The 17,292-nt window shown below is 36.9% G+C and overlaps 1 protein-coding gene across 1 annotated transcript in view; it reads right to left on the reverse strand.

Moving 5' to 3' along the window:
• Positions 1-383: 383 nt before the first annotated feature.
• muc5.1 (mucin 5.1, oligomeric mucus/gel-forming) overlaps positions 384-17,292 on the reverse strand; it is a 29,829-nt gene continuing 12,920 nt past the window's right edge. Inside the window, exons 27-48 of the mRNA XM_082158966.1 lie at positions 15,805-15,933; positions 9,837-15,589; positions 7,827-9,357; positions 7,409-7,783; positions 7,089-7,258; positions 6,630-6,804; positions 6,289-6,524; positions 5,931-6,114; positions 5,472-5,652; positions 5,001-5,185; positions 4,812-4,881; positions 4,576-4,706; positions 4,448-4,479; positions 4,166-4,313; positions 3,881-3,973; positions 3,378-3,418; positions 3,142-3,261; positions 2,935-3,033; positions 2,699-2,818; positions 1,655-1,694; positions 933-1,050; positions 384-799 (exon numbers count right to left, since the gene is read on the reverse strand). Coding sequence (XP_082015092.1) covers positions 619-799; positions 933-1,050; positions 1,655-1,694; positions 2,699-2,818; positions 2,935-3,033; positions 3,142-3,261; positions 3,378-3,418; positions 3,881-3,973; positions 4,166-4,313; positions 4,448-4,479; positions 4,576-4,706; positions 4,812-4,881; positions 5,001-5,185; positions 5,472-5,652; positions 5,931-6,114; positions 6,289-6,524; positions 6,630-6,804; positions 7,089-7,258; positions 7,409-7,783; positions 7,827-9,357; positions 9,837-15,589; positions 15,805-15,933 — 10,112 coding nt within the window. The 3' untranslated portion in view covers positions 384-618. The remainder of the gene's footprint in view (positions 800-932; positions 1,051-1,654; positions 1,695-2,698; positions 2,819-2,934; positions 3,034-3,141; positions 3,262-3,377; positions 3,419-3,880; positions 3,974-4,165; positions 4,314-4,447; positions 4,480-4,575; positions 4,707-4,811; positions 4,882-5,000; positions 5,186-5,471; positions 5,653-5,930; positions 6,115-6,288; positions 6,525-6,629; positions 6,805-7,088; positions 7,259-7,408; positions 7,784-7,826; positions 9,358-9,836; positions 15,590-15,804; positions 15,934-17,292) is intronic.

Here is a 17,292-nt window from a genome sequence, read left to right on the forward strand (position 1 = left end):
TGAAAGTATTTTTTAAAGTTTGCTGATGCTAACTAATGTTACAGTGGCATGAATTGAGAAATACAATTTTCCTTGATCTTTTGACATATAAGAAGTTATTGTACTATAAAAAATCCTGTATGTTTCAGAACTCAAAATTTCCTTGTTAGTCCAAAAACAGCTTCTATTGAACTTGTTTCGGATTTTGTTTCAAAGAGAGTGTCAAAAAATACCCCATTACTTCTAAATTATGAAGTAAATTACAAAAAAAAATTCTGATATAAAAATCTTGCAAACATTATTAGTGGATGTCAGAGAATATTCTAAATCTTTTTAACCTTATTGTGAAGTAACACCAGTTTTCTTTTTCCTAATTGCTTTTTTTGGGGGAAAAATCCAATATACTGTTTTATTGCCATTTTATTTTGCTTTATTATAGTCATCATTCATTTCATAAGAGGGAAATGTTAAGAATCACATTTTGCATTGCTAAAAAAGAATGAACAAAATGTTCAAAAAGGCCAGAAAATGCCCTGAGAGATAATAGTTATAGAAAAAAGCTGAATGTAGCAATCTTTCACCAAAATATTTAGCAATTATGCAATTTCCTGGAATCACAATTAAACTGAACAAGATCTTTTATCCAATGCTATTCTGGTTTTCACACTCAATTGGAGTACATTTGCAGGTGTCTATGAAGACGTAGTCATGAAGGATCTCGCTGTTATCGGAACACTTCAGCTTCACTTTTTTAATGTGGGTTTTCGTCTCATGGCAGCAAGAACAGCTGTGCTTCATGATGTTCGCTTCCATTGAATACCTATGCAGGTTTACAAGAAAACAGTCAGATTATTATTAAAAACACTTGGAATTAACATGCATTCAGTATGATTGTGTAAGTGTGAACTATATTTCACAGGTCAATGATCATTTAGATGTGCATGTGCTCTCACATTGAAACAGTGTCACAGTTGCCACTGCAGGACGTCACGTTTATGGGTTGGACAGAGTTGCAGCCATTTACAGTAACGATTTTGGGTTCCTTCTTCACAACACAGTTCTTGTGTTCACCTGATATATTAGAGGTAATAGGAGATAATTTGATTAGTGCATATTTTTATCAGTTAAACTTGACCTTATTCATGAAAAGCAGAACAAATGTCTGTGTGATTCATTCATGAATTTATCTTAAAATGCTGCGTTATTGTCACGATGACCAGTGAGAGTGCCACTTGATTACCGTCAGACCATTATCACTCTAGCAAAGACTACATTACCCATAACCCACTGCCCAGACTATCAGCCATTATTGTATTCAGCTGTTGCTTGTTAGTTTCTGCCTATATAAACCTGGTTAATTCAGTCACTCTTCATAGGTCTTGTTAGTCTGTAAGTACTGCATTTCTGAGCCTTGTTCCCTGGATACACTTGGTTTTTCCTGAGCCCTGCACATTGTCTTTATTTGGACTGCTCAGCTGTGTTTCGACCTTCGCCTGGCCTTTGTGTATGTCTGTGGATTAACCCATTAAACTGCGTTTTGGATCCTCAACGCTTGAGTCTCGGAGCAGTTATGTTACAGTTATACTGAATGTGACCGTTTATAATAAACACTAGTTCTGCTTGTTTCATGGATATGGACCATCAGGATATTTTGAACAAGGAAACAATTTCTTACATATCTGGCAACATCCTTCTGCATCGAGTTGCATTGTTCCCTGTGAAGACAAATAGAGCCTTGTTTAAACGTCAACGTGTCATGCTCATAGTTAAAGTAATAGGTCACTCAGAAATGTACACATTGTGTGGCTTCACACCTGTATGACTTTTTTTCATTCTGCAAATATTTTGCAAATGTGTTTGTCTATACAAAGTCAATGGGGCCCAAAACTTCAAAATATATTTTTGTGTTCCAAAACATGTTTGGAGGGACATTAAGGGTGAGTGGATGATGACAGAAGTTACATTTTTCGAGTGAACTAATTCACTCTTTTTGAGGTAAATGATTTATAACATTTAAAAAAGACATACTTTAGCTTTAAAGGGTTAGTTCACCCAAAAATGAAAATTCTGTCATTTACTCACCCTCACGAATCATGTTGTTCCAAAACCTGTTTTTAATGAAATCGGAGAAATTCCTGTCCCTCCATTGACAGCTACACAACTACCACTTAACAGATTAAATTTTTTAAATTTTTTCACATATAAACATTCATCAGTGCACACATCAGTTGTGGTAAACAGAAACTCAAGCATGTTCGCTTGACTTGTGAGAACCAATGAGGTTCATTCTCGTGTGTCTGGCAGTACGCTTGAGCTTCTGTTTATGTTCGCTGATCAGTGTTTATATGTGGATTAAGGTCTAAATTAAATCTGTTGATCATATAAAGCGATCGAGTCTCTTCAGAAAATTTGGACTAAACCACTCAATTCATGTGGATTAGTTTTATAATATCTCTTTATGAACTTTTCGAAGCATCAAAGTGGTATTTGTGTAGCTGTCAATAGAGGGACAGAAATCTCTCAGATTTAATAAAAAAAAAAACTCATTTGTGTTTTGAAGATGAACGAAAGTCTTGCGGGCTTAGAACGACATGAGGGTGAGTAAACAATGACAAATTTTTTTTTTCATTTTTGTGTGAAATATCCCTTAAATAGTAGCAACAGCCACACAAAATACAAACAACAAATGCTTCAAATTTGCTTAAGATATTGAACCCACGGGCACACAGTCATCTTCATCGATGTCAGGGCAGCTTGTCATGGTCTTCTCTATCATGAACGTGCCATTGACTTGAAGACATGTCACACTTTCACATATGTAGTCGATGCTCTCTCCATCCTACACAAAAAAAAAAAAAAAAAAAATTTCATGATAGGCTACATGAGGATCAAAGAATAGAGCAGATAATTTGCCTGGTGAACTGAAAGTGTAAAGGAAAGTTTGATAATATATACCTTGAGATTATGAGTGGTGTTGTCTGGCGCAGTATAAATACAGGAATTTTGAACGCATGTTCCACAGCACTCTCCTTTTTGTTCCACCTGCTCATAGCCCTTGGAGTACAAAAACACTTTCATAATTCAGATATTCTTCTTATTAAGAAGTTTCAAATCAGTTGTTTGATAAAATGATGGTTCACAGGCCAAACTTTAAATTATTACCTCAGGGCAATGTGGACAGATTTTAGAAACACAGTACACAGACTGTGGTCGAGTCTTTGGGTTATTATCCATTTCACAGGAACATTCAACACAAGGCTCAGGGGTGATTTTAGCCCCAGGCTAGAAAAAATAAATAAATTCAGTGTCAGAAAAGTGGAAAATATTATCACTATTTCCTTATGCTTTATTTTAAATACCAAGATTTTCCCAAATTTACTTTATTAATATGAACTCACCTGGTACTCAGTGTTATTGTACACACAGACGTCTTTGGGCACTGAAAATCGGAAAAATCCATGTTAAAACTCATTAAATCAGTTCAATAATAATGTGCTCTAATTTCATTGTTTTATGAAAAATAAAAAAGGGTCATTCCTGTTATGCAGTACATTTCCATGTCTTCATATGTATTGATAAAATATTAATCTCACCATTTGTAGGAATAGAAATCATATTATTTAGCATTATAAGTTAAGTGAACAATTATATAATAGCATACATAATTACATAATAATTACACTACTACTTTGAGCTGATGTCATCATTATTGCCATGTCCTTTTAATGTGAAGAACTGGCCATTTATCACATATTCCAGGATTTTCTTTAGATTGTATTATTGTGGATATTTAAACCATGGACTCAAAAGTTGCTGCTTAACTGGAATGACTCACAAGTCCGTTTTTGTATGACAGCAAAATTAGTAATTATGTTTAAGATTTTAAACCACAGAGACTTACCACAGGGTGGACAGCAACTGCCTTCAGTTTTATTTGCTGCTAACTCAAATCCAACATCACATTTCTTCTGAAGACACAGCTCGAGATCACACACTAAATGGGTTGAGATGAAATGGGGAGTCCTTTTAAATGATGTTTGCATGCATTTATGTACGAATCGTTCAAATGTAGACTGTGTGTGCTATCAGCAGGATGTATTTTTAGTGAATTATTTTTAGTAAGTCGTTCAAATTCATTATCTAGGTTCTAATGATGCACCATCAAATACGTTTAATCTTGACTCACCACAGGTTGGGCAGCAGTTTTCAATGATTAACTTTTGTTCTGATCCACAGGGCTTTTGATTCGGACAGCTGACAGGCACAGTTTTAACACCAAAGGTCTCATTGGAGCATGTGTATTCAGAACAGCCCATGGTCCATGTATCCCCAGGCTACAGAAGGAAAAGCAGGTAGATGATGGTTAGGAATCGTGGTGATTTTGCAAGGCAAATGCATAGTGAAATGCTTTGGACACCATTGACTTTCTTGAATATTTTTCAAAATATCTTGTTTTGTCTAGACTTACCATTCTAGGTAATCCATCAGGGCCGATACAATCTACATGGAGGGAATAAAAACCAAATCAATGAAAATAAGACACGAAGGTGCACTCATCTATAAAACAGGAAAAGTAAATGAAACAGCATGTCTTACCGCAGTAAGCTGTACATTTATCTATCGTTGAGCTAACTTGATATGTGTTATCAGGACAGAAACAGCCTTCCATAAATGTTTGAAGACACTCCACGCTGTGACATTCTTTCTCCACAAACAAATCATTGTACCTAGTGGTGAGTTAATAGAAGCACATCAGGCATGAAGTATTATGATTCCAGCACTTGTTAAGGACTGTTGTTTTGTGGATATCCAGTATTGTAGAGTGAGATTACCTTGTGCTGCAGGTTTTTTCAACTTTAGGCCCACAACCCTTGTAGACTTTGTGACTGGGGCACTTGTAGTCTGTTATAGAAAACAATGACAATCAAGTTTCAGACTCTTCTCAAGTACAACATGTAGAAGATAACCAGCTTTAAAGTACAATAAAAATGTAGTCAAATGGTTAGGTTCATTCTACTTACCACACATTTTTTGGAGTTTATCTGATGTTCTCCAGTCCACACAGATACCCTCCTTGCCACATAGCTGGGCATACGCTTCCAGACTGGTACAACCAGTAGAGTTCTTTCCCATGTGGCACACATCGTATTTGCATGCCTCATAATAATTTTCATAAGGAATGACCCCATGGCATTTCACAAATATACTGTGGAGAAACAAATACAAAACTTTTGATTTCAGGCATCTGAAAGGGATAGTTCACCCAAAAATGAAGATTCTGCCATCTTTTACTCACCGTGATGTTGTTCCAAACTTGTATGACTTTCTTTATTCTATTTTTCCACAGAATACAGAAAGTCAAAACACATTTGGAACAACCTGAGGGTGAGACAATTTTAAAAAATAAATTTGATGGCGTATACATTTAAAAGGGAAAACACTTTATACTAATCAGTGTTGCTAAATGATTAAACTTTGTGGCTTTTCCTTACTTGCTCTTGATGAGTTCACAAATCTCTGGGGTGCAGGAGGGTGGAAGTGTAGGTGGAATTGAAGTTGGAGGGATTTTGCATCCTGGTGGGACCATCCAAAGCTGTGCCATGTTCACACACGATTGATCGATTTGTCCGTCAGGACGTCTGCAGTCATTTTCACGGTTGTTGTCGCAAACCCCTGAACATTTTTATTTATATTTTTATTATATTAAATCTGAATTTATAGTTTTAAAAGAGTAAGTAGAGAGTAAGTAATGGAATTATTCAAAATAAATTAATTTAAAATGAATTTGTTAAAGTTCATTTACAGTTGTTGAAAATCTAATTTATTTGTTGCACTGGTAAACATGACATGAAACTGACACATATTGTACTTTGTACACATCTCACAGACAGAAAACAAATTTAAGTTGTATTTGTAGCGAGTGAGACATGAGATCTCTGATCTGTACTCACCGCACTGTCCCTCTGTATTGCCATTGAAATAGGAGAATGGGAGACTGATCTCAAAGCCTTGATGATTGACCAAAATCTCAACTTTGATTTCAGTGATGTTCACAACTACTGCCATGCCGGAGGTGGTAATGAAGAATTGGTCATTCACGTAAGTTAGTTGTTTCACTTCATCATTAACATAGACCTGTGTGAAACAAAGTCTTTCTGAGTAATGATGAAAATTGTTCTCTAGAGTATGGTGTTATTTTGCAATGTGTCATGATTTGATGTGAAATTTTTTAGTACTTTTGTGTTCAATTTGAATTTGTGCTTGTTTTTCTGGAGCCTGTGAATGTTTTGCTGTAGATCTAAGACTTACCTGGACATCTTTAGTGTTGCTTGTCAGCTTGATTTTATAGGATTTGTAGTTCACAATCACATACTCTGGGCAGGCGAGATTATTTTTAACATCACAATAATAGTTTTTAACATGGACACTGATATTGTATTTCGGGATGATTTCTTGGAACAAAACATATGTACAGTTTCCTTGGAAAGCGTAGTATGTTCCATCAAAAGTTTTGTAATGTGGGTCACCCCAGCCACTGCATTTACCTGTCAAAACCAAGTTACACCATATGTAAACATAAGGCAATGGCTAGGACAATTGTTTCTTTTTTTAATATTCATGAAATTTACTTAATATAATTAATAACTTACATTCGCACTCATACTTGGAGCAGCATCCATTGTTATAAGGCACCTTCTTAGGTTTAATTCCATTAGTACATTTGGGTATGACATTATCAGATTGGCCACACTTTAGAGGTATTGATGAGACGATGCCATTTTTGCATGTTTTGTTTTTGCAGTTTTCAATCCAGGATTCCATATGCTAAAGGACACAATCAAATTGATGAACAGAGATTAATTTTGAAAAATTATAGTTAATTTCAGGTATTCTTTCTTTTGCTTACCAATTAATACTCCAGTCATCTAACAGAATTATACAGAATGTAATTAATTTTGTGTTGTTTACAACAGATATTATCATATCAAATAACCATTACAGGCTATTATGTTATTGTTTGTCTTGAGAAAATACATGCAGAAATTTTGTAGAAATTGTACACGTGTTACTGCATTAGTGTACTTCTACTAAACTCCTTTTTATATTACCTTTCTGCTGATATTTTTACAGTCTGGTGAAGGTGGAGTTGGAGGTGGAGTTGGAGTTGGAGGTGGAAGGGTTGGGCATGGCTTAGACATTTTCTCAATACCACAAGAGGAGTTGCAGTAGGCAATGAAGCACCAACCTGCTTTATCCGTTTGATTATAGATTATTGTCCCTATAATTATAATTAAAGGATGTGCGAGGGAGGAAAACAATATGAGATATTTTTTACATGAGTGGAACCTAAATGTAATGTAAGGATTAAACAAACTGTAAATTCAGAAAATTAAAAAATTTGAATAATTACTGTTAAAGCAGCACTTACCTGGTGAGAATTCTGATTTTAAATATGTGCATTTACATTGATGAGTTGTAGGTGATGTTTCTGTTGATGTAGGTGTTGTTGTAACAGTTGTAGGTGATGTTTTTGTTGATGTAGGTGTTGTTGTAACAGTTGTAGGTGTTGTTTCTGTTGATGTAGGTGTTGTTGTAACAGTTGTAGGTGTTGTTTCTGTTGATGTAGGTGTTATTGTAACAGTTGTAGATGATGTTTCTGTTGATGTAGGTGTTATTGTAACAGTTGTATGTGTTGTTTCTGTTGATGTAGGTGTTGTAGCAGTTGTAGGTGATGTTTCTGTTGATGTAGGTGATGTTTCTGTTGATGTAGGTGTTGTTAATGTAACAGTTGTAGGTGATGTTTCTGTTGATGTAGGTGATGTTTCTGTTGATGTAGGTGTTGTTACTGTAACAGTTGTAGGTGATGTTTCTGTTGATGTAGGTGTTGTTACTGTAACAGTTGTAGGTGATGTTTCTGTTGATGTAGGTGATGTTTCTGTTGATGTAGGTGTTGTTACTGTAACAGTTGTAGGTGATGTTTCTGTTGATGTAGGTGTTGTTAATGTAACAGTTGTAGGTGATGTTTCTGTTGATGTAGGTGATGTTTCTGTTGATGTAGGTGTTGTTACTGTAACAGTTGTAGGTGATGTTTCTGTTGATGTAGGTGTTGTTACTGTAACAGTTGTAGGTGATGTTTCTGTTGATGTAGGTGATGTTTCTGTTGATGTAGGTGTTGTTACTGTAACAGTTGTAGGTGATGTTTCTGTTGATGTAGGTGTTGTTACTGTAACAGTTGTAGGTGATGTTTCTGTTGATGTAGGTGATGTTTCTGTTGATGTAGGTGTTGTTACTGTAACAGTTGTAGGTGATGTTTCTGTTGATGTAGGTGATGTTTCTGTTGATGTAGGTGATGTTTCTGTTGATGTAGGTGTTGTTACTGTAACAGTTGTAGGTGTTGTTTCTGTTGATGTAGGTGTTGTAGCAGTTGTAGGTGATGTTTCTGTTGATGTAGGTGTTGTCGTAACAGTGGTAGGTGATGTTTCTGTTGATGTAGGTGATGTTTCTGTTGATGGAGATGTTGTTGTAACAGTTGTAGGTGATGTTTCTGTTGATGTAGGTGATGTTTCTGTTGATGTAGGTGTTGTTACTGTAACAGTTGTAGGTGATGTTTCTGTTGATGTAGGTGTTGTTGTAGCAGTTGTAGGTGATGTTTCTGTTGATGTAGGTGTTGTTACTGTAACAGTTGTAGGTGATGTTTCTGTTGATGTAGGTGATGTTTCTGTTGATGTAGGTGTTGTTACTGTAACAGTTGTAGGTGATGTTTCTGTTGATGTAGGTGTTGTAGCAGTTGTAGGTGATGTTTCTGTTGATATAGGTGATGTTTCTGTTGATGTAGGTGTTGTTACTGTAACAGTTGTAGGTGTTGTTTCTGTTGATGTAGGTGATGTTTCTGTTGATGTAGGTGTTGTTAATGTAACAGTTGTAGGTGATGTTTCTGTTGATGTAGGTGTTGTTACTGTAACAGTTGTAGGTGATGTTTCTGTTGATGTAGGTGTTGTTGTAGCAGTTGTAGGTGATGTTTCTGTTGATGTAGGTGATGTTTCTGTTGATGTAGGTGTTGTTGTAACAGTTGTAGGTGTTGTTTCTGTTGATGTAGGTGTTGTTACTGTAACAGTTGTAGGTGATGTTTCTGTTGATGTAGGTGTTGTTACTGTAACAGTTGTAGGTGATGTTTCTGTTGATGTAGGTGTTGTTGTAGCAGTTGTAGGTGATGTTTCTGTTGATGTAGGTGATGTTTCTGTTGATGTAGGTGTTGTTGTAACAGTTGTAGGTGTTGTTTCTGTTGATGTAGTTGTTGTTACGGTAGTTGGTGAGGTAGTAGTGGATGTGACAGTGGAAGTCTCTGTTGATGTGATCGTTGTAGAGGAAACACAATAGCTTTCACAACATTTTACACGGATTTCATAATTATAACAAAGTGGTGGCATGCCATCTGCATTGTCTTCATTTGAACATGATAGTCCAAAAGATGTGTTACAATACTGTAGTTGACCCAAATCTTCCAGGGACTTTTGCGGATAATTTACTGCCCTACATTCAATCTCTTCAGGGCTTTGGCAGGTTATCTTTCCTGAATTCCACAATGCATCGATTGATTCAGTTTCGAATCCTTCGGGTTCTGTACTGGGTGTGTTGCTATCAATCCAATCTGACCATTTACAACATGTAGGTGTTGTTACTGTAACAGTTGTAGGTGTTGTTTCAGTTGATGTAGGTGTCGTTACTGTAACGGTTGTAGGTGTTGTTTCTGTTGATGTAGGTGGTGTTTCTGTTGATGTAGGTGTTGTTACTGTAACAGTTGTAGGTGATGTTTCTGTTGATGTAGGTGATGTTTCTGTTGATGTAGGTGTTGTTACTGTAACAGTTGTAGGTGATGTTTCTGTTGATGTAGGTGATGTTTCTGTTGATGTAGGTGTTGTTACTGTAACAGTTGTAGGTGTTGTTTCTGTTGATGTAGGTGTTGTTGTAGCAGTTGTAGGTGATGTTTCTGTTGATGTAGGTGTTGTCGTAACAGTGGTAGGTGATGTTTCTGTTGATGTAGGTGATGTTTCTGTTGATGGAGATGTTGTTGTAACAGTTGTAGGTGTTTCTGTTGATGTAGGTGTAGGTGTTGTCGTAACAGTTGTAGGTGATGTTTCTGCTGATTGATGTGCTGTGATAGGACTACTGGTATTGGAAGTTGGCCCAGTATACATAGTGAAAGTACTTGTAGATGTTTCTGTTGATGTAGGTGTTGTTGTTATGGTTGTAGGTGTTGTTTCTGTTGATGTAGATGTTGTTACTGTAACAGTTGTAGGTGATGTTTCTGTTGATGTAGGTGTTGTTGTAACAGTTGTAGTTGATGTTTCTGTTGATGGAGATGTTGTTGTAACTGTTGTAACAGTTGTAGGTGATGTTTCTGTTGATGTAGGTGTTGTTACTGTAACAGTTGTAGGTGTTGTTTCTGTTGATGTAGGTGTTGTTTCTGTTGATGTAGGTGTTGTTACTGTAACAGTTGTAGGTGTTGTTTCTGTTGATGTAGGTGTTGTTTCTGTTGATGTAGGTGTTGTCGTAACAGTTGTAGGTGTTGTTTCTGTTGATGTAGGTGTTGTTGTAACAGTTGTAGGTGATGTTTCTGTTGATGGAGATGTTGTTGTAACTGTTGTAACAGTTGTAGGTGTTGTTTCTGTTGAGGTAGGTGATGTTTCTGTTGATGGCGATGTAACAGTTGTAGGTGTTTCTGTTGATGTAGGTGTTGTTACAGTTGTAGTTGTTGTTTCTGTTGATGTAGGTGTTGTCGTAATAGTTGTAGGTGTTGTTTCTGTTGTCGTAACAGTTGTAGGTGTTGTTTCTGTTGATGTAGTTGTTGTTACGGTAGTTGGTGAGGTAGTAGTGGATGTGACAGTGGGCGTCTCTGTTGATGTGATCGTTGTAGAGGAAACACAATAGCTTTCACAACATTTTACACGGATTTCATAATTATAACAAAGTGGTGGCATGCCATCTGCATTGTCTTCATTTGAACATGATAGTCCAAAAGATGTGTTACAATACTGTAGTTGACCCAAATCTTCCAGGGACTTTTGCGGATAATTTACTGCCCTACATTCAATCTCTTCAGGGCTTTGGCAGGTTATCTTTCCTGAATTCCACAATGCATCGATTGATTCAGTTTCGAATCCTTCGGGTTCTGTACTGGGTGTGTTGCTATCAATCCAATCTGACCATTTACAACATGTAGGTGTTGTTTCAGTTGATGTAGGTGTCGTTACTGTAACGGTTGTAGGTGTTGTTTCTGTTGATGTAGGTGGTGTTGTTTCTGTTGATGTAGGTGTTGTCGTGACAGTTGTAGTTGTTGTTTCTGTTGATGTAGGTGTTGTTGTGACAGTTGTAGTTGTTGTTTCTGTTGATGTAGGTGTTGTCGTAATAGTTGTAGGTGTTGTTTCTGTTGATGTAGGTGTTGTTGTGACAGTTGTAGTTGTTGTTTCTGTTGATGTAGGTGTTGTCGTAATAGTTGTAGGTGTTGTTTCTGTTGTCGTAACAGTTGTAGGTGTTGTTTCTGTTGATGTAGTTGTTGTTACGGTAGTTGGTGAGGTAGTAGTGGATGTGACAGTGGACGTCTCTGTTGATGTGATCGTTGTAGAGGAAACACAATAGCTTTCACAACATTTTACACGGATTTCATAATTATAACAAAGTGGTGGCATGCCATCTGCATTGTCTTCATTTGAACATGATAGTCCAAAAGATGTGTTACAATACTGTAGTTGACCCAAATCTTCCAGGGACTTTTGTGGATAATTTACTGCCCTACATTCAATCTCTTCAGGGCTTTGACAGGTTATCTTTCCTGAATTCCACAATGCATCGATTGATTCAGTTTCGAATCCTTCGGGTTCTGTACTGGGTGTGTTGCTATCAATCCAATCTGACCATTTACAACATGTAGGTGTTGTTACTGTAACAGTTGTAGGTGTTGTTTCAGTTGATGTAGGTGGTGTTGTTTCTGTTGATGTGGGTGTTGTCGTGACAGTTGTAGTTGTTTCTGTTGATGTAGGTGTTGTCGTAATAGTTGTAGGTGTTGTTTCTGTTGATGTGGGTGTTGTTGTGACAGTTGTAGTTGTTGTTTCTGTTGATGTAGGTGTTGTTGTAACAGTTGTAGGTGTTGTTTCTGTTGATGTAGTTGTTGTTACGGTAGTTGGTGAGGTAGTAGTGGATGTGACAGTGGACGTCTCTGTTGATGTGATCGTTGTAGAGGAAACACAATAGCTTTCACAACATTTTACACGGATTTCATAATTATAACAAAGTGGTGGCATGCCATCTGCATTGTCTTCATTTGAACATGATAGTCCAAAAGATGTGTTACAATACTGTAGTTGACCCAAATCTTCCAGGGACTTTTGCGGATAATTTACTGCCCTACATTCAATCTCTTCAGGGCTTTGACAGGTTATCTTTCCTGAATTCCACAATGCATCGATTGATTCAGTTTCGAATCCTTCGGGTTCTGTACTGGGTGTGTTGCTATCAATCCAATCTGACCATTTACAACATGTAGGTGTTGTTTCAGTTGATGTAGGTGTCGTTACTGTAACGGTTGTAGGTGTTGTTTCTGTTGATGTAGGTGGTGTTGTTTCTGTTGATGTAGGTGTTGTCGTGACAGTTGTAGTTGTTGTTTCTGTTGATGTAGGTGTTGTCGTGACAGTTGTAGTTGTTGTTTCTGTTGATGTAGGTGTTGTCGTAATAGTTGTAGGTGTTGTTTCTGTTGATGTAGTTGTTGTTACGGTAGTTGGTGAGGTAGTAGTGGATGTGACAGTGGACGTCTCTGTTGATGTGATTGTTGTAGAGGAAACACAATAGCTTTCACAACATTTTACACGGATTTCATAATTATAACAAAGTGGTGGCATGCCATCTGCATTGTCTTCATTTGAACATGATAGTCCAAAAGATGTGTTACAATACTGTAGTTGACCCAAATCTTCCAGGGACTTTTGTGGATAATTTACTGCCCTACATTCAATCTCTTCAGGGCTTTGACAGGTTATCTTTCCTGAATTCCACAATGCATCGATTGATTCAGTTTCGAATCCTTCGGGTTCTGTACTGGGTGTGTTGCTATCAATCCAATCTGACCATTTACAACATGTAGGTGTTGTTACTGTAACAGTCGTAGGTGTTGTTTCAGTTGATGTAGGTGGTGTTGTTTCTGTTGATGTGGGTGTTGTCGTGACAGTTGTAGTTGTTTCTGTTGATGTAGGTGTTGTCGTAATAGTTGTAGGTGTTGTTTCTGTTGATGTGGGTGTTGTTGTGACAGTTGTAGTTGTTGTTTCTGTTGATGTAGGTGTTGTTGTAACAGTTGTAGGTGTTGTTTCTGTTGATGTAGTTGTTGTTACGGTAGTTGGTGAGGTAGTAGTGGATGTGACAGTGGACGTCTCTGTTGATGTGATCGTTGTAGAGGAAACACAATAGCTTTCACAACATTTTACACGGATTTCATAATTATAACAAAGTGGTGGCATGCCATCTGCATTGTCTTCATTTGAACATGATAGTCCAAAAGATGTGTTACAATACTGTAGTTGACCCAAATCTTCCAGGGACTTTTGCGGATAATTTACTGCCCTACATTCAATCTCTTCAGGGCTTTGACAGGTTATCTTTCCTGAATTCCACAATGCATCGATTGATTCAGTTTCGAATCCTTCGGGTTCTGTACTGGGTGTGTTGCTATCAATCCAATCTGACCATTTACAACATGTAGGTGTTGTTTCAGTTGATGTAGGTGTCGTTACTGTAACGGTTGTAGGTGTTGTTTCTGTTGATGTAGGTGGTGTTGTTTCTGTTGATGTAGGTGTTGTCGTGACAGTTGTAGTTGTTGTTTCTGTTGATGTAGGTGTTGTCGTGACAGTTGTAGTTGTTGTTTCTGTTGATGTAGGTGTTGTCGTAATAGTTGTAGGTGTTGTTTCTGTTGATGTAGTTGTTGTTACGGTAGTTGGTGAGGTAGTAGTGGATGTGACAGTGGACGTCTCTGTTGATGTGATCGTTGTAGAGGAAACACAATAGCTTTCACAACATTTTACACGGATTTCATAATTATAACAAAGTGGTGGCATGCCATCTGCATTGTCTTCATTTGAACATGATAGTCCAAAAGATGTGTTACAATACTGTAGTTGACCCAAATCTTCCAGGGACTTTTGTGGATAATTTACTGCCCTACATTCAATCTCTTCAGGGCTTTGACAGGTTATCTTTCCTGAATTCCACAATGCATCGATTGATTCAGTTTCGAATCCTTCGGGTTCTGTACTGGGTGTGTTGCTATCAATCCAATCTGACCATTTACAACATGTAGGTGTTGTTACTGTAACAGTTGTAGGTGTTGTTTCAGTTGATGTAGGTGGTGTTGTTTCTGTTGATGTGGGTGTTGTCGTGACAGTTGTAGTTGTTTCTGTTGATGTAGGTGTTGTCGTAATAGTTGTAGGTGTTGTTTCTGTTGATGTGGGTGTTGTTGTGACAGTTGTAGTTGTTGTTTCTGTTGATGTAGGTGTTGTTGTTGTAACAGTTGTAGGTGTTGTTTCTGTTGATGTAGTTGTTGTTACGGTAGTTGGTGAGGTAGTAGTGGATGTGACAGTGGACGTCTCTGTTGATGTGATCGTTGTAGAGGAAACACAATAGCTTTCACAACATTTTACACGGATTTCATAATTATAACAAAGTGGTGGCATGCCATCTGCATTGTCTTCATTTGAACATGATAGTCCAAAAGATGTGTTACAATACTGTAGTTGACCCAAATCTTCCAGGGACTTTTGCGGATAATTTACTGCCCTACATTCAATCTCTTCAGGGCTTTGACAGGTTATCTTTCCTGAATTCCACAATGCATCGATTGATTCAGTTTCGAATCCTTCGGGTTCTGTACTGGGTGTGTTGCTATCAATCCAATCTGACCATTTACAACATGTAGGTGTTGTTACTGTAACAGTTGTAGGTGTTGTTTCAGTTGATGTAGGTGTCGTTACTGTAACGGTTGTAGGTGTTGTTTCTGTTGATGTAGGTGGTGTTTCTGTTGATGTAGGTGTTGTTACTGTAACAGTTGTAGGTGTTGTTTCAGTTGATGTAGGTGTCGTTACTGTAACGGTTGTAGGTGTTGTTTCTGTTGATGTAGGTGGTGTTTCTGTTGATGTAGGTGTTGATACAGTAGTTGGTGAGGTAGTAGTGGATGTGATTGTAGATGTCTCTGATGTGGGAGTTGTTGTGACTATTGGTGATGTTACGGTAACTGTAGATGTTTTTGTTGATGTGGATGCTGTGGTTGTAGTTGACATAGTAGTTGTGGTCAAAGTTGTGGTTGTTTTGCTAGTTTCAGGTGTGAAAGTGAAAGGTGTTGTTGTTGGGGTTGGGGTTGTGGTTATGCAGTTGTCGTTAATAATTCTTACTATTTCCCCATTTGAATCACACAGAGCAGTTAAACATGCATTGTTCCCATCTGTGGTGTTGTAAATGACAGATCCAGGTGGAAATAACTTCCCGTCATAGAAACATTCATCACATGTTTTAACACACTTCATGGTCTCCTCCCTGAGATATGGCCTCTCAGAAGGGCACTGAAGAAAACAACCTAAAAGTATAAATAAAAAAGCAAAGCAGGAATAGACAGAAAAATAAGATATGGGGGTATTATAAAAAAATTTGAGACACGTTGGTACCTAATGTACGTAATAGTGTTAAATACTGTCAAACTCATCTTATTCAGCATTATTAAGTTAAGTATATGTTTTTTTGGGACACTCATACCACATATTTTCAAAATGTGCTAAAATGCTCAATTCTTACCTTCAAGAGTAGGAATTTGATCAGAGCAAGTGCCTGAGGGGTTTTTGCAGGTTTTCATGCAGGTCGATCCACAGGTTTTATAGCGCCACTCACATTCACCTGGAGCATTGTAGTAGTCACAGAATACAGCTGCAAGAACAATCACTTGAGTCAGGACGATGTTTATATTTGAGAGTTGTTTCAGCTACAGGCACATTTATGGCCCAAGGTTTTTTTTTAAGCTAAAAGATTTAAACTTTTTCAAGGTCATTTTAAATAAATTTTTGCTATTTTAATAACATCTATGTGTGGATTTTGTTTCCTTATTCCAGACACACATTTTAAATCTCTAAATCCATCATAAAAACATTTTTAAAACTATGATAGAATGACAGAATTTCATATTTACTGTGTAACAATGATTTATATATTTCTTTTTACAAAAATATCGAATGTCCTCATTTCCATAATGACCAACAAATTTCAAATGTTATTGTTATTAGTTACCAAGATTACCTAGATAAATGTGTCACTGAAGAACATATAAAATATTGTATCAGACATGTTGCGTGAAGAAAAAGAAAAATCAGGGAAAATATCACTTATATTTTATATATATATATATATATATATATATATATATATCAGTGGCGGCTGCTGGTCTTTCATAGAGGGGAAGCTAATTTTCGGCCTACATCATAAAAATTGTCCATTTATTTATACGTAAATTCTATGTTCCTTTTCAAGAAAATGCTCTGTGACCCTGTCGTACCAACTAGGCGTCTTTTCCAGTGACTTGACCAGTGTCCTCTCAATGGCCAGCATAGTTAGGTATAATTGTATAAATGTAATAATATAATAAAGGTATAAATAATAATATAATAAAGTATAATAATACTACTAATAATATATTTATTTATTTTTTAATAATGATTTTTTAATTATTACTAATAATAATATAAAAAATATATTAAGTAATAATATAATAAAGATATAAATGTATAATTGTGTGAAATGTATTATGAAAATTGGCTAACAATTTCGACAAGCAAAAAAAAAAAAAAAATAGGTTTCAGCAGTTTGTCTTTCGACTACACTTGAAAAATCCGCGATGGGACTGAGCTCGAATAGCTTCGGCGACTTTTTATTGTATGAAATCGCTATCAATCAAAAGGAGATGCAGCCTTTCGAAAGACCCTCCAGTCATCACGCAGAAGCCTCCAGGCCAGCCCACTCCTCATTCACCCCAGAGACTCTGAGCGTCCGTGGGCGGGACATAATCGCAGGCTTCGCAGCATTTATCCAATGACCATCTAGTTTCGAAGCACTGAAAAAAACTGTTCAGAGCAGCCCCATTGAAGTCAATGGACGCTGGGCTTCAACAGGGAAATGCACTGTGACTCTACGGGAATGTATGATAAGGAAATTGAGTCAGCCGACCTGCTATATGTAACTGATTCTGAACGAACTCGTCTTTGAGATGAACGTTTTCTAATGCATTTTTAGTCA

Source organism: Leuciscus leuciscus (assembly GCF_965113295.1).
Source record: "Leuciscus leuciscus genome assembly, chromosome: 25".
NCBI classification, from domain to species: Eukaryota; Metazoa; Chordata; class Actinopteri; order Cypriniformes; family Leuciscidae; genus Leuciscus; species Leuciscus leuciscus.